Raw genomic sequence first — 25,763 nt, 5'->3', positions numbered from 1 at the left:
CTGATACCTAATTAAATCATAAGCAGTCACTTTGGGGTTTGTTTTTAAAGTTACCTCCCTAGGGACACAGAGGGGTGTGTTTTTAATTTATATTGAAATTGTCAATAAGGTACTCAGAATATGTTCATAAGACTTCCTAAATTTAGATTACTTCTAATTGACTATCTTGACTTTGTCCTTGTCCAGGAATACCTCACTTGATTGAAAACTTATTTACTGACTGAAAATTATGATTTTTTTTTTTTTTTTTAAGACATGCAATCATTATTTACTTGAACGAGGTATAAACAGCAAAAAAATTTTGGCATTGTTGAATAAATCTGTCTTTAAGGTAAGAGTGCCACCTTTTTTAATTCTCTACATTTTTTCAATTAATTCTGTAAATTGTATTCCAGTAAGATTTTGTCCCCTGCAAGCATAGTTAGATTTGTTCTTTTTTTTTTTTTAATTTATTTTCAAGTAGTCTTTAAGTATTAACTTTTTTCTAGTTCTTGCAGTTGGAGTGGTCGCTCCACAGATTTTGGTCCCTGACACCACAATCTGTATGAGTCTGACACCACAATCTGTATGAGTGAAGAATCAGTGACTTAATTTCATAATCTCTTTCATTTACCACCCCTCTTATCAGAACAGGAGACATTTATATGTAATTGTTGTGTTCTGTTTATGTTTCAAATATATGTATATCATGCACACAGTGTTCAGTCAATCCATGGAACTGACTTTGTTCAAAACTTTGATTACCTGAAAGTTCTGATTTGAAACAGAGGGCTATGAAGATTTCTAAACAGTTCTACCAGTCCTTAGAGTTTTCTATGTCATTTGTTTTAATTCTCCACCTTGGCATGACTAGGTTGTTGCTTTGCAAGATTCTAGTTTTATATGGGGGTTGGGTTTTTTTGAAGTAATGTGCTGAGCAGAATTTAAAAAAAGAAAATGCTAATAAATTCAGTTTGGACTTCAATTTTTATTGTTAGGCTGTTGAGGAAGAAGTAATCTCATCTCAAGATCATGTTGCTTTTGAGTTTAAAAATGAAAGACATGAAGTGGTCCCTTCAGAGTCAAGTCTAGGTAAGCAGTCAGACTCTGATATGTTTACTTTATTTTAGTATTCTCTAGATCAGTTCTCCTTGCAAGATTTAGTTGGTCAGGTATGCAGTTCTTTTTTTTCTATTTAAATTGATTGTTATTTACCTTGCATTTATATTTTACTTACTGTTCATCTTTCTAACTGTGTTTTTGTTTTTAGGATTTGTGCCTATTACCAGTGAAAGTAAACTTGTAGCAGTTAAAGGACCAGTACCATGCCAGATTTCTCTAAATTGTGAGAAAGCTACATTACCTGTTGCATTCACCTCTCCTGCAACTCACTTTAAGCCTATTATTCTGCAACAAAATGCAAATATAACAAAGTTAGTATATCCTAAAGCAGAATAAGTTAAACTTGAGACTTCATTGTTAAATCTGCTGGAATTGTTCTCAAAAAAATTCTTTGTTCCTTTTCAGAGAGGTTCACGTACCAGTTTCTGAACAATTCAAGAAAGAGACAGGAAAAGAAAAACACATGGACTACAACAAATCAGGATACATAGAACACTCTAAAAGCTATGGTACTGAGGACACAGACATTGTTGAAACTGCACCTCAAATACCTGAGTGTGATTTACAAGTTCCAGGCCACTCAGCCCAGATATCTTCAGAAGAGCAAAAGTCAGGCAATGCATTTACTTCTATAGTTACGTTACCATCGCCATCTCATTTCTCACATACTCTACAGGGAAGGAACACTTTATCTGAAGTTCCTTCCAGCTCCGTAGCTTGTCCTATATCTCCTAATTTTCTTCATATAAATAACATCATTCTTAAACAGGACTCAGAGAAAAGAGTTTTGACATTTGTACCAGTACATTTAGCTGTATCAGAGCAAATACCAAATAAACCTCTTCGTTCAAGAATTGCTTATGATTGCTATCATAGTTTGCCAGTGCTACTTTCAAGCACTTTTGCAACTTATAAAACGAGCACGCAAACAGAAAATGATGCCTCCCTTTGCAAAGTGGAAAACCGCGAGATTGTTAATACACAGAACAAGTTTGATAAAAGTAACCCTGTTGTTCAAACCAACTGCCAAGAAATTGAGTGTGCTACCAGTGTAGACAGTATTTTCACTGAAAAAGAACACACACCATGTACCTCAGTGAATCAAGACAATTCTCATCTCTTTGATGTTGAAGTCCTGCCCCAGCAGAACAGAACAAGTGACACTTTACTAGAGGAAGTGGTTCGTCTTATACAAGAGGAGTTTGCATTTGATGGCTATCTAGAGAATGGAGTCGAAGTTTTTGATATGGGTATGTAGATTTTCTTCTGTATATTATTATCATTCATGTGTAAGAATATTGTTAATGTCTTTTTTTTTCTCTTTTTTTTTTTTTTCTTGTTTCTTCTTTTTTTAAACAAGGTAACTTCATTTTAAACTTAAAGGAAATTAAGTTTGGTATGTTCTCTGATACAATTTGTGAGAAGTTTTGTGACCTCTATTGGGATGAAAAATTACTGGAGAATCTCTATCAGGTAGTAAATGGAGAAAGACCTTCACATTTGTGGTAGGTGTTTTTCAACTTTTTCCTTGTTATAGTTCAATTTAATGCTTTTCATCCTAATTCCTGGAAGCAGGAAAGGATATGCTGCTTCTCTTCAGGTATCCTTACTTGTTTTCTGCCAACCATTGACTTCCCAGTCTATTAGATACTTCATGGCTTTCTTCAGCAAACAGTGCCTAACGGCTTAGCAGAAAATGTTTTCTATTAAGCTATCTTAGGATAGCTAAATAATGGAAACCTAATTCAACCTGATCAATATTGCTTTCAACCATTGATGGAGAGCTTCATAGTCTTGTTAGAAAGAGGCTGTTTAACGGGAAGTGAAATATATTGTTCTTACTGTTCATTTTGCTTATTCCATTTGAGTTTAGTTCTTTATACATCCTTCTGTTCTACTCACACCCAGGAACAAGGAAATTAATTTAGCTTTGCTAGAAACGTTTTACTTAACTGGTTTAGTTTGACTCGGTGTTCCTCCTGGCAGTCTTTTGCAAGTAGTCTGTTAAGTGAGAAAACACCAGCTTGCTTAATTTCTCATTTTTACTATTTTGTCTTCAATGACATATCTACCTGAAAAATAATAAAAAACATTCTTGTTTTATTGCAGCCACCAAATATAGCATACTTATAAAAGCTGCTTACTGAAGGCTATTGTAAACATTTATATCCATTTATATGTGGAAGTTTTATATGGGTGGTTTGTCTGTCATGGTCTGGAACTACAAATTGGAAGTTTTGACAAAGCTTGGTAGATACGGTCTAGGAAAACTTCAGTGTTAAAAGATGTATAATCTCTACAGCAGCTTTCAGAGAGAATAGACTACGACCTCCAGATATCAGGCCCTGGTGTGTTGGCCTATTTCACATTTGGGTTGGGATTTGTAAGGAGCCACTGAAAATTCGTTGGAGGTTAGGCTCTTAACTCCCCAGAATTGAATGTTATAGTAGGAGAAACTTGAGCTGTTGCAGCTGAATTACTGACATATACAAAGAGGTCATCCTCTGTATGAACTATTGTCACAAAGTAAAGTTGTTTAAAGCAGGAGTGAAAAGGAAATCATCATTTATTATCCAGTACTAAAATACAGGTCTAGCTTTTAGATCACATACAAGAACTGCTTCAGAATATCTCCGAGGCACTGCTTACTTAACATTCTTTAGACAAAGAATATAGCAGGTTTTAATTGTTAACTTCTTTGACTTAAAATTATGATTATTTTTATTAGGGATGACTCTAGAGTCAGACTGTTATCCAGAGGTTGAATCCTGAGTGAAAAACCCATTACAGTAATTTGCAGTCTGAGTTATGCCTGGAGTTATGCCTTCTGTTTGTATGTGTTCTGATACTTCTGTTGGAATTTTGCCAAATGCTATAAAGAAAAATCCCTGTATCTTACTCAGTGTGCTTTAATGTCTGTTTGAACATTTTTTTCCTTGTAAAATAACAACTGATGCTGAACATGCAAACTTCAGGAGGTATGAAGCCCTTCACATACATGGTAGAGTCATTTGTAAGATCTCATTTTACTGATATAAGTATAAAAGTATATGAAACATTAAATTTTCCTAATCTTGTATTTTCAGCATAACTGAGGCAGATGATTCAAAGTGTGGCAATCTATTCCAAGACCTGAAGAAATCCAATAGGTTTTTGGCAAGCAGTGATCAGACAGAGGGTGAGAAGGAACTTCATGTTTCTAGATCTTTTTGTGTGCTAGCAATCTACCAATGACACAAGTTTTGAGAGATTAGCACTTTGAGTGTGTCTTCAGTAAAACACTCATCTTAGCACTTATGAACATTATCAGTGAATCTGGACATTATCAATGCCTTGGGGACCTATTGTCCCCAAGCTTACATAGGAAGGAAGAAAGCTTACATATGACCAAATGTCGTTGAGTGGGATGCCTGTTTCATTTACTTTTACTTACTTTTATATACACAGATGTGTCTGTTGAAAAACTCCCAAAATCCTAACTGCTACATATGGTTTTCTTGTATTCATCCAGTAGATGTTCTAGTGGCGTGCTTTAAGGGAGGGAGAGGGAAGGGGGACAGTCTTACTAAGTCAGTTCCCCACAATATAGCAAGCTTAGTTAGGCAGAGAGGAGAGCTTTAGAAAATGCTTATGACCGCTTAGGCATTACTGATGAAGTTGAGAATTGGTTGAAGGATTACTGTGCAACAAATCTGGTCCTTCTTTGTTCACTTATCAGAATTAAAACAAAACTAGGCAGTAAAAAAAAAAAGTATTAAAATAAAAAATGGTATTGTCAATAAAATTATTTACAAATTCTGGGGAAGGGAATTGTACAGAAATCTAGAAACTGAATGGCTTTTGGATTTAAATGGATGTTTTTAACTATTCATCAAAAGGGTTTTCGCAAACAGGTAAAATAGAATAGTCTTTATGTCTCTCCTAGGAATTCTTCCACTACCCTATTCTATCCACTGAATTGCCTTTTTAAAGATAGATAGCAAAATGAACAGTGGGTCAAGTGATTTGTTAATCAAGATAGTTTTGCCCTTTGATCACAAACTTTGTTACAGGACACCATTTCAGGGCAGTCATTAAGGTTATATTAGTGCTTGTTTATTTGTACTTCTTCAGTGTAGGTTTTGCTTTTTTCCTGGCATACTTTGTGATTGAAGGTTTATAAAATATTCCATCTTTCAGTAACTGAAATCAAAACTGAGCTGGGACTGGTAACAACCATTACCCTTTCTAGGCTTGGTGTATTCATGGACAGCTTGTATTTGGTTGCTGTTGTATCAGTATTTCATATTTTTTTTCCAAGATAGTTCTGCCAAGTTTCAGCACTTAAACTTGGTTACTTCTCTGTTTTGGGCAAAGTTAAACTTCTTTACAGAATGGCTTATACCCCTACATTGTTGACATAAATTTGTAAGTTTGCACTTGGCTGCTGTCATTCTATGTTACAGTTTTCCATTTTGGCTCAGAAAAATTGCAAACGTAGAGCCAGACTTTCCCATGGAGTATATGATTTCTTTGCACCAGTAATTTAGGTCCATTTGACTCCAAGGTGGCATATGTAAGTCCTGGAGGGTTGCTCAAGTGAAAAGGGAGACTTCTGGCAGGTGTAAAAGCTCCTGTCAGCATCATACCAAGCTTTGACTGTCGCCTCAGTCCCTTAAGGTTGGTAGTAGCTGTTACAACTGCAAAGAAGTTCCATCATAGCTCAAGGGAGTGAGTCTTGTAGGAGTAGAAGTTTTAACATCTATGTCCCCTTTGGCTCTATCAAGTATTCTTGCCCTATATGTATGGAATAAAAGCTTCAAGACTTACGGATGGAAAAAAACTCAAGAGCTAAGCTTTTTACTAATGCATGCACAGGTCTGACATATCTAACTTTTGTTTTAAAGCTTCTATAGTATGCTTTGTTTAAATGCTTGTTGTATATGCACAGAAAATATTTTGTAATTTTCAGAAATGTATTGCTTAACTATTGCTTAATAGTTCTGAAATGTCTTTAACCTTTATCATTTTACAACGTGTAGTTGAGAAAAAGAAAGCACAGAGCCAAAATAAGCATGTAATGCAACTGTTAGAACACATAGGTAGTCTCATAACTGTGTTTTGTATGTGTAGTGTTTAAGTTCAACAAAGTATGTATCACAGCACATGACCATTATTTCTCCCCCTGTGCTACACCGTCTTTAGAAGGGGAAGCAACCTCTGATGTGAAGGCTGAGCCTATGATAAATACATTGGTAGCTGAAATGGATTTTGATGAGTCACCTTCAAATAATATCAAAAAAGAATTGAGACTGCAGAATACTATCCCCATAGAGAAAGAGCGACAGTTTTTACAAAGCAACGGCTGTTGTATTCGTCCAGGCTTTGCAGAGGAAAATACAGAGCCAGAAGAAGAGACCATGATAAAGATAGCTGGAAACAGCTACCTTGTGTCTCCCAGTCTACCTGACTTTCATGGCTGTAGTCCTGGTTGGAGCAGTGCATTTTATGGAGCTGAATGTTTTAATTCAGAAGTTCATAGTTACATGAAAAACCTTGGAAAGCAGAAATCAAGTGAGTCACAAAACATAGATGCTAAAAAAGTGGTGAGTACATTGATTTAAAATCATTAAGATACCTCTTTACTTGCTGGTTAAAAGTATTATAATATTTATTATGTTATAGTGAGTTGAAACCCCTTCTTCTTTTAAATACTGACTCTTAAGTGTTTTAAAATCCTCAAGATTTTTGATGTCTTATTAATAAACCAGTGTAAGGGTAGTATTCCAAAATAAAGAGCACTGACATGAAATTGATAATCACTGACCTACAACCCATCTTCTCTTCCTGAAGTTGACTGGAAAAGTACTGTCTGCCATATGCACCAACACCATAGTGGTAATATTATAGAAAAGAGCTAAGAACGACTAGGACTGGTGTGTAGCACAGGCTCTCAAGAAGTCCTCCCTGTCACGTGCTCTGAGCCCTTTTCCTTGGTCATGGTGAATTTCCTGACAGCTTCTCACTCTTTGCCAGCAGAATGGCAGTTATTTGCTTACATCTTCCCTTGGAGATGGCTAATCATCATGATGAATGGAGCCTTGTGCCTTTTAAGCAATTTGGGGGGCGTGGGGGAACATGGGTAGGTTGGTTTAGATTAGCAAGGTCTTCCATTCCCTTAAAGATCATATTGATCACATTTACTTAATTTTTACATTTGTGCATCTGTCTATAACAAGCTTTACAATTATTTTTGTAAATATTTCAAGTCCAAAGCCACAGAGCAAGGATAATATATGAAACTGTAGAAATATATAGTTGGAGCTATGTAAAGGAAAAATTTATGTAAATGAGTTATTAATACTGGAAGACCTATCACTATAGGGACATCTGGAATATTTTTGTGTCCCTGAGAAAGGTTAGTTGTCTAGTTTGTGTATCCTTATTATTTCTGCCAGATACATCTTTAATAAAGATGAAGCAATTGTTGCACTGCTCTTGTGCATTTCCTTACCATGGGCAGTTAGTTGAATTTTTTGCTTTAGTTTTTAAGTGAGCTTGGCAAAGTAGAACTGAACAGCTGAGAACACGATCTAGACTCGTTTTCAGATAGCCAGTTTAAATCCCAGTGGATCTATTTACGTTCATTTTTTTTTAAGCACTATGACCTCACTTCAGTTTTCAGTAAAAAAAGGTAACTATTTTTCTGTTATTAAGCAAGTTAAAGCCTGAATCACTGAGGATGTTCTACTTTTTTTTTTTTTTTGCTCCTTAATGTTCAGGTATAAGTCTATAGCAGAAAATAGCACAAGAAACTTGACCTACTATTGGTTTGTGTAAAAATGAATAAATAAAAATTTAAAAAAAAAAAAGTTTTCAGGACTGTCACTCTCAAAAATTTACATCTACACAAAAATTCCTATTTCTAATCCTATAGGGCTGTTTAATCCTGTGTAAACATGCTAGCCAGAGAAAAATGGGCTTGCATAATCTCTCTTACTTGAAGGAGTGATTCTTGACTGAAAAACAGATTTTCACAAGGAGTTTTCCTAAGCATCTAAATAGATTTTTTTTTTTTTTTTCTGTTTCAGCAGGCAGTCTTTTTTACTTTGAGATTTTACAAACTACTCAGCAATTTAGTTTGATTCAAAAGGATTAATTATCTTCTGAGTTCTTGGCAATTGTTTTCCCTATTTAACAGGCATACAACAAAAATGAAGCAAGATTTATGGCGCTAACAGTCTGCTTTGGAATTTGCTTATGAAATTAATGCATGCTATTATACTTTGCTACTATATGCATTAATGCATAAGAACTTGGCTAACCCAACAACCATACAGGAGGCTGGGGGGAAAATAGTTATGAGGTATCTCTGTAGAAAATTATATTGTGTTCATGCCCAGTACATTCCACTGGAGGAAGATTACTATCGATACAAAGTGCAATTTGTTCAGTTTAGCAATTAGTAAAGAATTTATTTGGAGAGCAAGAGAACGCACATTCCAATAGCTGAAAGATGCATACTACTCTGACGATAAGTTAGCTAATCTTCCTTGTGTTATCTAAAACTAGTGTGAAAACTTAATGGCTGGACAAAAACGAGACTCTGATCATCTGTCTCAGTAATGCAGAAATAACATATGTGATCTGGACTGCATATGAGGCCAGGTGGACAAACTAGAATAAAATAATTATTTGCAGACAATAGAAGCTTGGTAACTTACATAAATAGCCTTCCTAATTTGTGAGATTCCTCTGTGTCCAAGTTACAAGGAATACAGTTATAAACTGTCATCTTCAATCATGAAGTCAAATTCAGTTTATATTCCATTTTCTTCAGAGATGATGATGAATGGGAGATTAAATACTCTTGTACAGCATAGAAATGTTTTGAATGCATTGCAAAAGAAAAGTTAATCTTCACAAAAAAGCATGTATGTGCAGATATATATATTCTCTGTTGTACTGTTTATATAAAAAAGTCTTGTTATACTAGAATATTTGGGTATATAATCTTTGAAATATTTTTAGTAACATTGTATTAAATGTTCTTTCATATTTTTTTATTAAAATGCTTTTTAAGTGTCTTGTTACTACAAATTCAACAGAGGATACTTCAAACTATCAGTTACTTTTTGTTCTTATGACTATTTTTATTTCTTTCAATACCATAGCATCAACAACTTTAATCTTTATGCTGGCATTAATACAACAATGACTTTGTGAAACACAGCTTCTTCCAAATGTGTTTAAATAAAAACTTACAGAACCATGATGCTCTAATTGCAGCAATCTTGAACATTTAACTTGAGCAACGAAAACCTTCCTGAAATCCTGCTGTTTTTCAAACTCCATCAGTCATGACAATTTCTGAAATACCCTATTAGCCGTTACAAGTTTTAACTGGTCAATATAAATATATATATATTTATATATTTTTATATAAATATATATATTAAAAAAAGACAGGGAAAAATATGAATCTGAAATTTATTTTTCTGCTATTGCAGCAGTCAGGAGACAGTGATTCTTATCTGTAAGACAATCAGTTATCAACATGTAGGTGATAAGCAGCTCTACCCAGCTTCTTTCTGCTGTCTCTCTGCTGCCTTATTCATCAAACCAAACACTACAAATCAACTGTGAAACTGTATATCATGATTTTAATCTCCATACCAGCAGCTGACAAAGACCAGTTCATATCTCATTTTGAACAATATGGATTGATAGGGGTAGGATTTAACATTTGTAAGTCCTTGTGTATTGTTGTACTTGGATGTAGCCAACAGCTGTATTTGTACAGCAAAGTGTTTTCGGCTAGTTTTATTTGGTAATATGAATGTTTATACATGTTATACTTGGAGTACATGTTACTTAGAAAATAAATGTGGTCGTTAATTATTGGCATTTATGAACTGTTAACACTGTTAATGTGTAAACAATAAATAAGAGCTGTGCAGATTTCAAGGGAATGCTGCACCGTCTGAACCAAAATGCTGAGAAAATAAAATGGTCTCAGTGTGAAAATTAACATGAGTTTTCTACCAAAGTAGAAGCTCAAAAAAGTTAATTATTCTAGTTGCCAACTTCTCACTATAAAATCTAGTGGAGAAAATGCATGTCCCGTATCCAGTGCAGGAGGACTACAAAGGCCAAAGGAAGGCTTGTAAGTGGCTGTTTTGAGCAGGAAGGTGGTTTGAGTCGCTGGAGGAAAGTTCTGCCTCTCTTGCAAGGTAGAGCTGTTTGTCTCTACCCTATCCTTCCTTGTTTAAATCATCTGTTAACTAGTTTTATTTCAGAAACCAGTTCCTTGATTAACTGTAGTCTAGTTATTGTCTGGCAAGGATTATATCAACCTACTTTTTGCCCCAGGTCTCTGACAGATTTTTCAAAAGTCAGCAAGTAAAGTAGAGCTGATTCTACAGCTTTGCAGTAAAGAGTGTTAAGGCAGTGTTTAGGAGTTGCTATTTCAAAGAGTGAATGTTTAAAGATAGTTGGACATTTGGGCTTGACTACATTTGTCCTGACTTAATGGCACTACCTTTTCATAGGGATCGGTCTGCTTACTCAGCTCAAGTCTAGTCTGCAACTGGAACAGAGTACTGAATGAGAGTCTAACCACACAACAAATTACAGTTTTGGAGACATACATCCCATTAATACACTTATCTCTCCAATGAAAATATTCATATGGTTCAAATGTTTCTTTATTCACCTTCTAAAACTAAATGCAATTAAATTTATTTAGTTTTTTTATTTTTGTATACCTGTAAGTAGGTTTGAGAACATGCAGGTACTGCAAAACTCTGACTACCAGAATACGTAATTATATTTATGACAGAATTAAATATTTTGCCATAAAAATAATTAACTTTTCTATTCTTCTACTGGAACCTGTTGGATATTGTCTGCACCTTAGATAGGTTGTGATTTAATAAGATGCAAAAAGTAAAACATTTGTTACATGATGAACAATATTAACAATAGGATTAATCAAGCTATTAGGATTCAAAAAAATGGTAATATGTACTCTTATGTTTAGAAGGAATGTGAAATATTTATGGATCAAGGTGACACTTTCAAATGTCATAAAAATAATTAATGCTTCACTGCGTAGGTGCTTATCAGAAAGTTCATTGCCATTCTTAAGGTCAGCAAATGTTAATCTGCATTTAGAAAAGTTAGTCCTTAGGTAAGCAAGTATATGTCTCCTGCCTCACATCACCTCTAATCCAGGATTTTGCACCCTCATACAGAGTGCATCCAGGCAAACCAAACCAAGTCCTTGCAGCAGAGCAAGAAGGGAAGGCAGCTACCAGGGCTGCCATTTCTCCAGGGGGATGTCCAAGTCTGCCCTCACAATGAGAAGAGGTTTTTTTCTGTAGTCTGATAAACTGGCTTCAGTTCTCTTGCAGCCCCAAGCCGTCACCCTTAGCCTTTGCCCTTTTCCTCTTTGCCTGCACTAGGTTTCAGTTATGCCCAGATCTTATAAGCTACTTGTAGGAGTCTCCACCAAACTTGAGTGCACCCAAGCTGTGACTAGGATGTTTCTAGCAAAGGTTTTGCATATTCTGGCCACAGTTTCCCCTTTTCTGTTCCTTTTTTCCTTTCCCTTCTGCCAGTATTCTACATCCTGTGGTGGAGCCACCCTTCAGCATGTGAAAAACTTATGCTTCAAGGACAGATTGGAATTTGCAATTTTCCCAAATAAGCAAAGTCACTCTATCATTACTTTGTTCCCTAGACTAAGGGTTGTTCTACAGAAAAGTGTCCTGACAAATTAAATGTACTTCAGAGGGAGTAGAACAATTGAATGTATAGCTTCATCAGAAACATTTATATTCTAGACCTATCTAAAATGGAAGATGTTGTGGCATAGACTGGGAATTTGCTACTGACTTCATTGCTACTCACCTGAAGTTATTTAGGGGACAAACCACTTCTGTCCATCAGATTCCAAAAGTCAAAAAATGGCCACTCTTTCTGATTCCCTTTCTGTGTTCGTAGTCTCTTACTCAAGTTGGTTTCACTTTAATTGATAAAACAAAACCAAACCTTTAAGTAAAAGCAAGCAGTTTCCAGTTCAGAATCTGGATAATAGCTTTTCTATGCTTTCACTGTTCTCTATGTGATGCCTATGTAGCGGTAAATCTTTTAAAAATCCACAGGGCTCTTGTGACTCTTGCTGCTAATGAACTGTGTTGTTAAACCTTTTGAGCTTTTCTGAAAAACAGTGACAGGTTTTTCTCAAACTCAAATTAATTTCTAGTAAGTCCATCCCATTAAAGCTAACCTATTTACCAATCTGTTGTTTGATATGTTAGCTCTGAGCTATGTGTTTTCTGATCATTCTGCTTGTGGGAGTTCTGTCTGCTGCATTCAGTGAACTTACTCCATTTAAAATGCTGTTTCATGTAACTGGGTCACTGGTAGTTAGCTTAGGACCCAAGTGCAAAAGCCACCACTTTTATAAAACACAACACACGTCGTGTTTGTTGTTTCATAATAAATCAGAAGCTGAACCCAAAGTGGATGGCCCATTTTCATTGGTTGGTAAAATAATGAAACCTTTGATATGCAAACAATTATAAATGTTTACATTAAATTTGATATCATTGTGAGAAGCCAATATACTTTCATTTCTATCCTTTGCTTAAGTTATATAATTCTGTAGAAATTTAGTTTATTTTTTCAATTATGTAAAATGCATAAATATAAAATATGTTAAGCTGAACTTCAAAACTGGTATGTCCTTTATTTATAGAGCAGCTCTCCTGTCTGCCTTCTGACCTGGTTGTATAATATAATTTAATTATACTTGTTTGGAAACCATTGCTTTCAGTCAAACATTCAGTTCTTGCTGCAAATACAGGTCAGCTGCTTAACAGAGCATTTCTGGGGTCTGCATTGATTTCAGAACCCATCACTTCCAATTCTGGATGACTTCTGAGTGTAACTTTTAAAAACACTGTTGAAAACAACCAGATAAGTGCAATTATAACTAAAGGCACTTTTATATAAACAGATTCAGAAAAACTTCAATGTGTCTCATCATACACATACCAGCTCCAGTTCTTAAGTTGTAGAACTGGGCATAACTAATGCTTTTCTGGGGACAGGTGATGCCTGCTGTAACTTGGCTGTAAGCACAGGCGCGAAAGGTATTTTTTCATGGTTAATATCATACTCTTGTCTGTTTGGATGTTCTTTTTTTATACAAAATAATTATCTTCTAAAACTTCAGTTTCCTACTAGAACCTTGCATTTACCATTCTGATCAGAATCCTTTTTCTCTTTAAATAGGAACTAGAACAATTGCTAATGATGGAGACAAAAAATTACAGAAAGACCATAAAGTTTTACCAGAAATTATTGCAGAAAGAAAGAAGAAGCAAAGGTAATATTACAGTAACTTGCCAGTAATGAAATGGATGCATAATACTTTTAAGGATTTTTTTTCTGTAAATCAGAATCACTGATGTTCTTATGCTGTCTGTTTTAAACGTAAAGGTCCTGAAACTAAATCTATGTTGCCCAAATTGAGAGGACAGCTAGAGGAGATGAAATCAAAAGTGCAGTTTCTTGAACTGGTGAAAAAATACATGCAGGCAAGTCAGACTTTATTTTGCTTGTGTTTCATAGAATAGAATCATAGAATGGTTTGGGTTGGAAGGCACCTTAAAGATCATCTAGTTCTAACCCCCCTGCCAGGGGCAGGGACACCTTCCACTAGACCAGGTTGCTCAAAGCCCCATCCTACCTGGCCTTGAACACTTCCACAAATGGGGCATCCACAACCTCTCTGGGCAACCTGTTCCAGTGCCTCACCACCCTTACAGTAAAGAAATTTTTCCTAATATCTAATCTAAATCTATCCTCTTTCAGTTTAAAACCATTTCCCCTCATCCTATCACTACAGTCCCTGTTAAAGAGTCCCTCCCCTTCTTTCCTGTGGGCCCCCTTTATGTACTGGAAGGCCGCTATAAGGTCTCCCCGGAGCCTTCTCTTCTCCAGGCTGAACAACCTCAACCCTCTCAGCCTGTCCTCACAGGGGAGGTGCTCCAGCCCCCGATCATCTTCATGGCCCTTTCATTTGTAATTTCATTACTGCATCAGTGTAGTTGGCTGCTCAAGTCACTATATGAAAAGTGAAAAGTTTTGTGTCAAAGTGCCAAATTAAGTAGGATCTAAAAGAATTATTAAAATAAAGGTAATTGCTACCAGTATTGTTTAAAAAGGCAAAAAGCAGTTGTATGGATACAATTTGGCTTTAAATAGAGTTGACTGCATTTTGTGTGGATTTTCCTCTTTATTTTCCTATGTTTTATTTTTTCACGGCTTTGCATCTTTAAGCAGATTATGTATGTAGAGCAGTGGGGTGTGGAATCCTCTGTGCTGCCTACAGTCATTCACAATGGGAGACCTGACACCGTGGATGTGGCATCTATGGATGAGCCGTCATTGCTTCTTTACTATAACACAGAGAAACACGAATGTAGTAATCAAAATGGAATAAGAGTTCTGCAGGCTGGTACACCACTTGGGTTAATGGCTTATTTATATTCTAGGTATAGTATATTCTGCACATCCTTAATTGGGAGTGGGTTGAGGCATAGTTGCTAATTCAGGAAAAAATAGAGTCCATGATAAATCCTAGTTACTCAATATTGCATAAATTCTTCTCTCTTATATCAAGTTTAATGTTATTTCTATGAACACTTATATACAGAAATGGGCATGGAAATGGCAAAAGACAGTCTGATAAGAAATAAGCCAAACTGCTAAGTTTGGATTTGATTAAAACTTGAAGCATTTGATAATAAATCAAAACCTAATAACTTTAAACTTTTTTATCCTTTACATATTCGAGTTTTTGCTCTGATAGTTGCCATGGAATCGAGGCTTTATGTTACTGCCAGCAGTATAACAATTCTTCAGGACATATAATTTGATAATTCTTATTAATAGGGTCTGGATATGAAAACATGTAGGTTCTGTTTTAAAGATTATTGCCCCAGTTCTTGGGACTGATCCAGATGCAGGCTTATCTCAGGGCTTAAATGGGGACAATGATGTCCTTTAACTTTTAGCTAGGGTGAGGGCAGTGTTGTTTTAAGGTACCTTAGCCATAATAGTATGAAGGATGGAAACTGCCTGAGAGACTCCATCAGACTTGTGCCACTGTAGAGGAAGCAACTTCCTCGCAGCTACTGCTCCCAGCTCATCCTGACTCTGAGACCCAGTTACTTATCCTAAGTGCTGCTTTTCCTGGTAGTCAATATTTTGCACAAAGTGAACAAATTGTTTTGGAATCAGAGCTTCCATAGTCATCAAGCCCAAATTTTCATAGTTAGCCATAAGCCAGCAGGGAGATGTGGCAATAAACCTGTGTTAAGACTTTGAGTGTGTGTGTGTATATATAAAAAAATAAACCACACTCATTTTTAATGTGTGTATAATAAGTATATTCTGTTGTTAAAGCAACTACTGCTCTAATTAGAGGTACAGGAAATATTTTCTTGCTTGAAGTATCTACTTTTTATGCTGCTGTTATAATAAAAATCTTTTAAAACAACATAAAGTGAGATGATAGAAAAACAAAAATTAAATATGTTCTTCCATTCTGTTTAGAATTTAACTTTTGATAATAATAGAAATGGCAGAGTGGTTCTTCACAAAATTGCAAGTAGAGAAACTTTTTTTAAAACAAATTATGTTTTCAGTGTTGGCAATCACAATATTTGATGTGTGAAAATAAAACAAAAAGGAATCAAAGTTTTATGTAGAGCTTGAGAATTTAAAATCCCTTTTAATTCTTGATATTTTGAGGATTATTTTGCTGTTGCTGTACTCTGATGCAAGAAGAAATTGTGTTCTTACTTGTCTGAAGTTTTTCTTGTGCTTTACAGAAATGCATTTTTAGAAGGTTATGTACAGCAGTTTCTCTACACATTTCGCTATTTCTGCACACAAGAAGAATTTCTGCAGTTTCTTCTTGATAGAATCAGCAGCACTTTATCCAGGTACAGTAATTTCCTGTGAAAAATATTATAGAAGCACAGTTGACTTTTCCCCCAATGGCAAATAGCTGTTTCTGAAAAGAACTACTTAATTAAATTGAATTTTTATGTTTGTTTTTGTAAGACTCTCTTGACAAGTGAGAGTGAAACTAGAGCAAGTGATGTATTTGACAATGTGCTTACTTCTTTTTTCTTCTGAATCTGAGTCTTTTGCCGGTTGTTCAGTGATAGGTTGTAAGTACAACCACAGCTTTGTTTCCACATAGCCATGGATTCTAGAGACATGAAACGTAAGAATTTAAGATAGTACAGTCAATACCAAGTAATACTTCTGTTTTTTTCAACATTTATTTTTAAATTGGAATTGGATGTCAATTTTGGTGAAATAAGTGCCTTTTTCTTCTCACCAGTGCAAGCCTGGATCCTTCCACATCACTTACCAAAATATGTAACCGCAGTTTCTACATCCTGCAGGCTTGGATTGAAGACTGCTACAGTGTAGACTTTGCAACAAATTCTGATCTTTTGTATACCCTAAAAGAATTTATTTCTTCCAAGGTAAGTCAGAATTTCAGTAGAAGCTTTAAGGAAAAAAAAAAAAAAAATTCAATTGAAGTCAGTTATGGTATATATAAGATTATTACAAAAACCTGTCCTAATTTCAATTAAAGCAAAGTAAAAGAAAAATAATGTATCTTTGACAGCTATGTTCAATATGTCTGGTTTTGGACAGACAAGAATCTTACAACTATATTGTGTCTTGCTTATAATTTATGGGAAATTGAGTTCAATATTCTGTTAACCTGTTTTGCATTTACAGGTTGCTCCATTAAATGGCTATGGTGAGCGCTTGTTGTTATTGCTTGAGGATGTTTCTGCCAGGAAAAGTGGCAGTGCTCATCAGTACTCCAGCATGGACGGATGTGAAGAGGAGGGCGAGGAAGACAGAAAAACATTACATTCTCTATGTAAAAAGCTCTCAGAAGATGTTTCTAGAAAGGCATGTCTTTTCTTCAGACTGCAGTATATGGAGCACATGTCCATATATTACTTTCTGACAAAAACTAGAGTATCCAGCTTAGGGTCTACACCCTGATTTAGTAAAATTTATGTACCTGCATTTTAAATTTTCTTTTAAAAATATCTAAGGCCTAAACAGTTATATAACTGTGGAAGTAAGCTTAAGCCTTAATTGCACCCTGTCAGCTGTTTCAGTAATAATAGATCAGATAATCAAAATTTTGAGAGGAGTTGAACTCTTCATCCTTGCTACTAGCACATGACTCATAGTTACTAGGAAACATTAATACTTTTTATTAGGCATATATCTTTGTAAGTCTATAAATATAGGAAAACAACAGTAGGGGGTAAGGGGTTTCCTGCTAGAACTTCAAAGCTTGTAGCAAAAAACTTGTCTGAACTTTTGTCTGTATTTACTGGTTCATATAGTGTGCTGGTGAAAAGTAACCCCAGAAGCTGGAGCATACTGTAGGCTTTTCCTGAAAAAAGATCTCTCTACAGAGTGACCAAAGTGGCATGTGGAAGTCAAATGTATCAATAATGCGCAAGCTGAATTTAGAATCAGCCTCTTGATAAAGGTGCAGAATTCCATAGAGTATAATGGGGATTCAACCGATAAAGGGCAAGCAGAACAGACAAACATGGACCTCTTCTATTGTCGCTGCATCATAATGATACTGGAAGGTAGAAGAAGGGAAAAGAATGGAAAAACAAATATTTCTTTGGAAAGGGTTGTTTGATTCTAAGCAAAAATTGTACAAGAAATAGCAAGAGATAGAGAGATGTAAACCATAAAATATAAAACTTCAGAATATAAACTATTTTATGGCAGCAAGCTTGAATACACAGAAGTTTTGATTGTTGGTTGAGATCTGGTAACCTCAGGCTCAGACCCATCAACCATATGTATTATATTAGCTTAAAATAGCAGTGTTGAATAAACCAATTAGTGTCCAGGCTAACCTTGAAGATTAGCTGAAGAGTTTTGCATCCACAAAGGTGTTTCTCTAACAAAACATACCAGAAAGTTAAATCAAGAGGAGACATATTGTTTGCTTTAGAGAAGTTGTAGCTTTACATATTTTTTTCCTACAGAACTTTAACTGGAAACTTTGCAAAGGTATGGAACCAATTGCACAACATCAGAGAGAGCGACTGTACACAATTTCATCAGTTTTGCCAAAGCCATGCTATAACAGTTTTACAGAAGAATTCCCAGTCTCCTTTGCTAAAGCAGATGAAGTGGGACCATATCTCTTAATAGAATACAGTGTGCAACAGCTTTGTTGTCAGCTGACGTTACTGCAACAGGTACAAAGGACTAAGTTAACTTGGAAGTACAAATAATATCTTCTTACTTCATACTCAGCCTCCTTTCTCTACCATTTCCCAACTCTGTTTCAATCTTATTTCATACCATTTCATAAGACTTTGAATTAAAATAATCTGTTTTTCTCTTGAAATCTCTACAGTAAAATTTAGAATGGCTAATTCTATTCTTAGGCTGTGATCCCTCTGATAAATTTGCTGAAGGTGGGGCAGGGAGGGGAAACCTCTGTCATTTTTATCCCCAAGCACTTTAGAACTGCTAGATCTAACAACAGATATATCTTGCTCTTTTTGTTTAGGAAGTATTTCATAAATGTCATCCAGTACACTTTCTAAATTCGAGAGCACTTGGTGTTAAAGATAAATGTGTTGCTGTCCAGAAGTAAGTTGGTTATTTTAACTGTCCTTCCATTCTGTTGATGCACAGTGACTTACTATGTTACACATTTAATACATCCAGGAAGAGAGAAACGTTTTAAATACTTTATATCTTTTCAACAGACTAGCTAGTCTGTTTATATAAATTTTTGAATTTCAGGAGATTTTATACATATGTATGTATATGTACTTATGCGTATACGTGTAGGTCACATTTGCAAGGTGATTTCTTTGAAATCTAAAGTGGGTCAGGCCAAAATATTTCTGAAGATTTGTGTTAGGGGGGCTGCTTCAGAGGTTTTATTTTTGTTGGAAAAAATTGTAATGGTTTCTGAAACAGGTTACTTGATAATGCCTGTGCGTGTGTATATAAAATCTCAATGACCATTACAGAATCACAGAATAGATGAGGTTGGAAAAGACCTCTCAAGATCGTGTAGTCCAACCCCCCTGCCTCGAGCAAGGTCAGCTAGAGCAGGTTGCCTGGGATCACGTGCAGTTGGATTCTGAATGTGGATGGAGACTCCACAGCCTCTCTGTGCAATATTAATTTTGTCCTGTTAGGCAGATGAAGTATCAGTATTCACAGATGTCTAAAAATTTCCCTATAGTTATTAGAGTGGTTACCAACCTATTTAAATTACTTGCTCAATGGTAATTAATGGTTTTATCCAGCCACATAGACCTAATTATATTCACTTACGGTCTACTTTTTACATACTCAGTGGTTTGAGCTAGCTTGTACTTAGTACTTGTTAATTGCCCTACCTGTAGTAGACTTTTCTGTCTAAGGATAGGGAATGAATGCCTAAAGCAGCTCATCTTTTACAGACTGTTAAATAGCAGAGGCTAAATCAGCTGGTTTATACTGATTTGGGGTACAGGCATGGGACACAAACCATGTGGTGCCACTAGGTATCAGGCTTGATTTCTTACATGGCTGCAGTTTTAAAGAGTTTGGATTATTTTGGCTCTTATTTTGTGTCAGACTGGATGGTTTGTTTTATTCAGTAACAAGTGGTGAAGGTGTCTTTATGTACAGAAATGTGTACTGCGTATGCCTATCTTGTAATGACATATAATTATCTTGTAATTATAAGGAAGAAAAAGTAACATAGCTTACTATGTACTTTGTAAAAGATTATAAAATCAAGACTGCAAGCACTGCAAAATTATTTTAAATGGTTAGAAGTTGGCATATTCACAATCAAGATTTTCTTTGAAAATCGAAAGTCAGCATGAATTATTTTTGCTTTTTTCTTCCATTCTCTCCATAGAGCTGTTTCCACTGAGGCAGTTTCACTTAAAGTCTGTAATCTGTTTCTGTCAAAGTGCATACAAGACCAGTACCTTCTACAATTATTAAGAAATGCAGACAGTATCAGCACCTGGGTTGCTGCTGAAATTGTAACATGTCACACATCTAAGGTTCGTCATTGTTTTATTGTATTATTAATTATGAAACAGTTTTTTATTTGTTATTGTATATGAGTTGCTATGTAGCAAAGCTGCAAGAAATATTCTGAAATACACCTGTGAGTGGGCAGTTAACAATTTGGTTTGTTGTCACAAGGAGGGTCTTGGATGTTTTGTAGTAGCAGGTGTCAAAACCTAATAGAATGTAAGAAATGGGTTGCCTGAGGAGAATAGATGTCAGACTTTAACAAGGACACCTCAGTGACAGAAAAGAGAAAACTTTGTGTTGGAGGAAAATGTTACTACACTCAACAATTTTGATAACAAATACAAAAAGAAAATGCATCTCTCTTTCTTCCTTTTCATTTAATTTTATTATGTAGATAGAGTATATGTATTTAGTATACAGTATATATATTATAATATATAAAATTTATATATATAGTATATCTTAATTTTTTTTTCAGCTGCAGGTGAGCTTGTTATCCAAATTTCTTCTTATCGCAAAATGCTGCTATGAACAAAGAAATTTTGCTACCGCAATGCAAATCCTAGCAGGCTTGGAAAATCTTATTGTACGACAGTTACCAGTAAGTCTGGGACTCTGTTCTGTAACTATTTTGCTTAACATAATCTTGTTCCAATATGGACATTAATGTGAAAAACAAAAATATATTTTGTTTTATTGTAAGGCCTGGAAAATTTTACCTGCAAAAGTAGCTGAAATAATGGAGGAACTCAAGGCTGTTGAGGTATAGTATAAAGTCTTTAATGTAAAAATACTTCTTTGGGGTTGGATAAGATGCAAGATCTGCTTAAACGGGTGCCTCTGCAAGATGAAAGCCATAATTATTACTTTGTATTATGAAGGAGATTTTCATTTGATTTAAAACTGTTGACTCTTAATCTGAGAGTTTAAATTAATTTTCATCTCAATATTTCTCCAAAATGTATCCTGTGTGACTAAAAATCAAGAAAGAAATTTCAAAGCAAGCTAGGACATTAGATACACTTTTTCTGATAATTTCTGCAGGAGCATTGTGGCTGCAATCTGTTTTGAAAAATCTTAAATGTTTATTTTATCACAGGCATTCTCTTACTGATATATCCAATTTTGAATCATAGAGTGAAGTTCTAAAATGTAATTTTGGCTGTGATTTAGAACAATTTAAAAATTGTGTATGAAGTATCTTTTTATTAAAACTGCTTTCTTTATTTCTGTACTTTAAAATGTTTGCCACCAGATTAATTCATAGTGTTGTGTTCAACTTCAATGCCAAAAGTTAAAATTCACAACAAATAAATACATAGTGCTAAACACATGAAGTGGAGAACTTCTTGTAAAACCTGCCCTGATACTTAATGTGAGATTTATCTGTGTGCGTTTTTAAACTAGGTGTTTTTAAAAAGTGACAGCCTGTGCTTGATGGAAGGAGAAAGATTCAAAACACTTCCAACAATTCCATCAGCCCATGTTTTGGCTATGCACGTCCAACAACTTGAAACTGGAGGATTCACAATGACAAATGGAGCTCACAAGTGGACAAAACTTAGGTAATTATTTTAATTATGTAGGTATGTCACCTAACTTTTTAAAATATAATATTGTCTAATGGCGTAATGAGAGCTAATGCAACATTTCAGTTAGCACTTTAAATAGTTTCAGTCATTCTGACATCTAACTAAAGGGACAGTTACTATAGAAGAGAATGCTCGATGCCTTTGAATTTCCTTTAAAGGCTGAGGGTTTGGGGTTTGTTGGGGTTTGGGGTGTTTTTTAATCAGCAGCAAAACAAACTAATCTTTTTTACCATGTTCTCTTTCAAGAAATATTGCAAAAGTTGTGAGCCAAGTTCATGCATTTCAAGAGAATCCTTATACATATACACCAGATTTCAAGCTGCAGTCTTACCTCAGGCAAAGAATAACTCATTTTAAAGATGCAGACATTTCTGCCTTGGCAGCTGACAACTGTGCCAACTTCCATCAGATACCAGCAGAAAAACATTCTCGAAAAATTCAAGACGCACTGCGCAGAATGAAGGCAACCTTTCAGTAATTATTTACATTTCATCTGTTCTAGTCCAAGTGTAGGTCGTAAAACTGGGTTAAGCTGACATTATCTCCTGGACCAATTCCCAAGCAAATACTTAGGTGAAGTGACTTAAAATAATATCTCAAGTTGAAATGATGTATTTCTTAACATGGAATTATGAAATGCTGACTAATGAAATTTGAATCCCTGGCAACTGGATGACAGATCAAAAGAGTAAAAATAAAGATAAAAGTAAAGAGAGAGTATAGATGAAAAGGATGATTAATTTTGTCACTGTTCTTTAGCATAAAAAAATAATTAGCCCACAAATAAATATCTAAAAAATACTGTGGAAATAAGTTAAAATTACAGCTTCTGTTACAAAGTTGGCCTAGGAGAGGTCAAAGTATAGTTCATTAAATGTTGAATATATTTTTTATATAAACATAGGACACTTGTATCCTGTCACACTGTGCATATAATTCAGGGACACAGATCCTCTACTATCCTTTGACTGTTGGTGTGTCTTGCTTTTATGCTGTGTATTATGAAAACTATAATTGACTTAAATAATTGGCCGTCTTTTTCTTCAAGCATACTAAGGAAGGAGAGGAATGCCATGCTGCAATTTTTTTGTTTGTTTGTTTTAAAGTCATTGAACTAACTGTTTCCAAATGAAAGTAAGATCTGAATCTAAACATTACCACTTTGTTGCTCTGCTTCTGCCACAAGGCCTTGTGAAAACAGTAAATGTGAAACTGCTTTTTTTTTTTTCTGTATTTGGCACAATAATCACTTTGCCAATTTGTGTACATATGTATGTGTGCGCATTTGATTATGGCTTCTGCTCCTGAGGTTGCTTTTGTAGCTTGCAGTGCCCCAGCAGCAGTAAATAGAAGATAACTGTGTGAAATTTGGATCTGCAAATTGTAAAATGTTGGTGCTAATCTATTTATAGAGCTTATACTTACAAGAACTTCTAGATGGCAATGAAATGTGATGCTATCGCTAGGAAGTTTGTTGAGCTACCCAGGTTTATGCAAAGCCAAAATGTTAAGGCTACAAATTAGTTACACATACAAGTATTTCTACCAGAGGGAACAACAGTACTATTGGAAGAGAAGTGGGGAAAGGCAAGAAACAGCTAAAATGAGCCCTGTCCTGAAAGTGATTTGCTAGAACTGTGTTTAAAAAAAATGAAATCCAAAATGTTTCGAGAGATGTGAAGAGTGGATATGAACTAACTGTCTTGGCATGTTTTGGTGGTGGAGGAAGATAATGACATAAGAAATGGGAATGTGCATATCTTTAGTATTTTGCAAATTGTACTATTGTATTTGACAGAAATGCATGTGCACATGTTAAATTCCAGATTTTTCAATGTTTAAGAGGAAAGCTTCTCCTTTTCTCTTGTCAATAATGGCAATATATACATCACAGGCCACCTGCTTCTCATCTTTCTCAGTCAAATACAAGGTATGTCCCTACTTTCCATTAAATACCTCAGTTACATTTTCATACTAATATATTAATACCAGACTAACTTTTGTGCTCTTACTGATTTAAAAACTGGATAACTCAGTACTCAGCAGAGTTTTCTTGCATTTGTTCTACTATTAAGATGATTTATTTTGTTATTTACCATATGTAGGTTTAACATGTCATTAATTGTAGTATTCTCACCCTTAAGGAAGTAAAAGGTGTTGCTTTTCTCTAAAAATTGACGAATGTGAAAACATTTAGTCTTTACCTCCTGTATTTATATAATACAGTGATTTAAGAATGTTAATGATAACCTTATCTTCAGGCATACATTTCACATATTTGATCTATATGCATTTATTTTAAAGAGTTGTTTTTATTAGTAGTTATTTGGTTTTTTCTCAGTTAAAAAATTACCATTCACTTAAAGCCACGCCTTGCCTTTGAAAGACAATAAAATTTAAAGTAGCATAAGCTTTACAAATGTAAGGAACTCCACAAAACTTGCTAATCACATGATCTTAATAAATTCATTTTATATAGTTGCCAGTCAGCCCGTTGAAATTGCTTTTGTGGATTTATTTATCATTTATATTTTGCACTTATTATAATTAGCTATATATTTCTTACAGCTTTATCAGGATTTAAAGCAACTACTACATCTAGAAAATATTATGTATATTCTATGACAATAACTGGTGCTATACAAAAATTTAAAAATAGTATCATATCTTCTGTAAAATGCTTCAGTCTATCAGACATTATATTGCTATAAATGCATAGTTATGGTACTACATTGGGGTCTTTTCATCAATCAGATTTTGTATTTAGACAAGATTTTGTATTTAGACACCACCCCACAACAACAAAAAGTGTAAATATCTATTGGGGAAAAAAAAAAACCAAACCTACCACTCTTTTACAGGGAAACTGGTTTGCTTTTGTCCATGAACACTGATGTATGCACATCTTACGTGACACAGATTTTGGAATACAGTTATGTCTAGCATATAACTGTACGGCGTATTTATGACTAACAAGCAGGAAGGGTTAGGCTAAAGTTTTCTCTTTGTGGGGAATGGCCTTTTACAAGAAAACACAGGACAAAACATGTCAAAGAAGCAAGTTCAGTTGTATCTAGTTGGCAAAAAATTACTGGCATCAGTAACTGTATTGCATATAACTGAGGGACTATGCAGTCTGGCCCCATGTTTCCATTCCAATACCGAATTAGAATGTTTGGAAAAAAGTGGAGTTTGTTGTTTAAGCCAGAATTGCCACCAGCTGTCCTAGTTTTTCATTTTTCCATGCTTCCCTCATCTTGTTTTTATGTTGTTTGTTTTTCAAACAGTGACCCATGGAGCTTCTGAAATGAAGTCTGCTCCTTGGGAGCCTTTCCAGTTGCTCTGTGCATTGGTGCTCTTTCTGTGTCCCTTCACCCGTGTCTGTCCCCAGGATCCCTGGGGTTTTCAGGCCTCCTGCTAGAGAGCTGGGAACTGTGTCCTAGTTACACTAGCTGCATTTGAAAGCAGGTTTCCAGCTCCAACACCTCCAGAAGCGTGCCAGGAAACAGGGATGAATTCAGCTGGATCCTATGAACTATTCCGTAGAAGAGCCCAAACCAAGAAGCTGGAAAATATTTCATGAATCAATGCCGATTCATGATTCTGACAAATTTCTTTCCTTAGAAATTTTTCAACCATTTCTAAACTTTGCTTTTATGGTTTTCTACATTCTTCCTTTATGTACTGTATCTGTTTCATAAGCATTGCTGAGACTCATAACTTCTGTGAGTACTGTATGCGATTTGCAAAGGATTAAAATTTTAGGAAATCTGTTTCTAAATAACAAATTAATAAACTACAGTTTGAAAGGAGGGAAGCTAACAATTTTTCAGTGTTAAACCTATGGTTGGTTGTTTCGATCCTTCATATTACGATGAGGGAAAGAGTGCAGATAAATTATTTTTCTCCCTCATACTTGCTTAAATACAATCCAAAGCA

General features: G+C 35.1%; 1 protein-coding gene across 1 annotated transcript in view; it reads left to right on the top strand.

Annotated features, from left to right (window-relative positions):
• Positions 1 to 24,774, top strand: part of KNDC1 (kinase non-catalytic C-lobe domain containing 1) — a 69,280-nt gene extending 44,506 nt beyond the window's left edge. The window contains exons 11-30 of the mRNA XM_069796694.1: positions 254 to 331; positions 978 to 1,071; positions 1,250 to 1,412; positions 1,507 to 2,351; positions 2,462 to 2,606; positions 4,188 to 4,279; positions 6,286 to 6,686; positions 13,384 to 13,477; positions 13,591 to 13,688; positions 14,437 to 14,648; positions 15,990 to 16,103; positions 16,511 to 16,658; positions 16,921 to 17,100; positions 18,216 to 18,431; positions 18,749 to 18,831; positions 20,105 to 20,255; positions 20,711 to 20,833; positions 20,936 to 20,995; positions 21,640 to 21,797; positions 22,071 to 24,774. Coding sequence (XP_069652795.1) covers positions 254 to 331; positions 978 to 1,071; positions 1,250 to 1,412; positions 1,507 to 2,351; positions 2,462 to 2,606; positions 4,188 to 4,279; positions 6,286 to 6,686; positions 13,384 to 13,477; positions 13,591 to 13,688; positions 14,437 to 14,648; positions 15,990 to 16,103; positions 16,511 to 16,658; positions 16,921 to 17,100; positions 18,216 to 18,431; positions 18,749 to 18,831; positions 20,105 to 20,255; positions 20,711 to 20,833; positions 20,936 to 20,995; positions 21,640 to 21,797; positions 22,071 to 22,302 — 3,687 coding nt within the window. The 3' untranslated portion in view covers positions 22,303 to 24,774. The remainder of the gene's footprint in view (positions 1 to 253; positions 332 to 977; positions 1,072 to 1,249; positions 1,413 to 1,506; positions 2,352 to 2,461; positions 2,607 to 4,187; positions 4,280 to 6,285; positions 6,687 to 13,383; positions 13,478 to 13,590; positions 13,689 to 14,436; positions 14,649 to 15,989; positions 16,104 to 16,510; positions 16,659 to 16,920; positions 17,101 to 18,215; positions 18,432 to 18,748; positions 18,832 to 20,104; positions 20,256 to 20,710; positions 20,834 to 20,935; positions 20,996 to 21,639; positions 21,798 to 22,070) is intronic.
• Positions 24,775 to 25,763: the final 989 nt, after the last annotated feature.

Source organism: Haliaeetus albicilla, chromosome 11 (assembly GCF_947461875.1).
Source record: "Haliaeetus albicilla chromosome 11, bHalAlb1.1, whole genome shotgun sequence".
Classification (NCBI taxonomy): domain Eukaryota; kingdom Metazoa; phylum Chordata; class Aves; order Accipitriformes; family Accipitridae; genus Haliaeetus; species Haliaeetus albicilla.
Note: the sequence above shows the minus strand (reverse complement) of the source record. Positions and strands in the feature narration are given on the sequence as shown.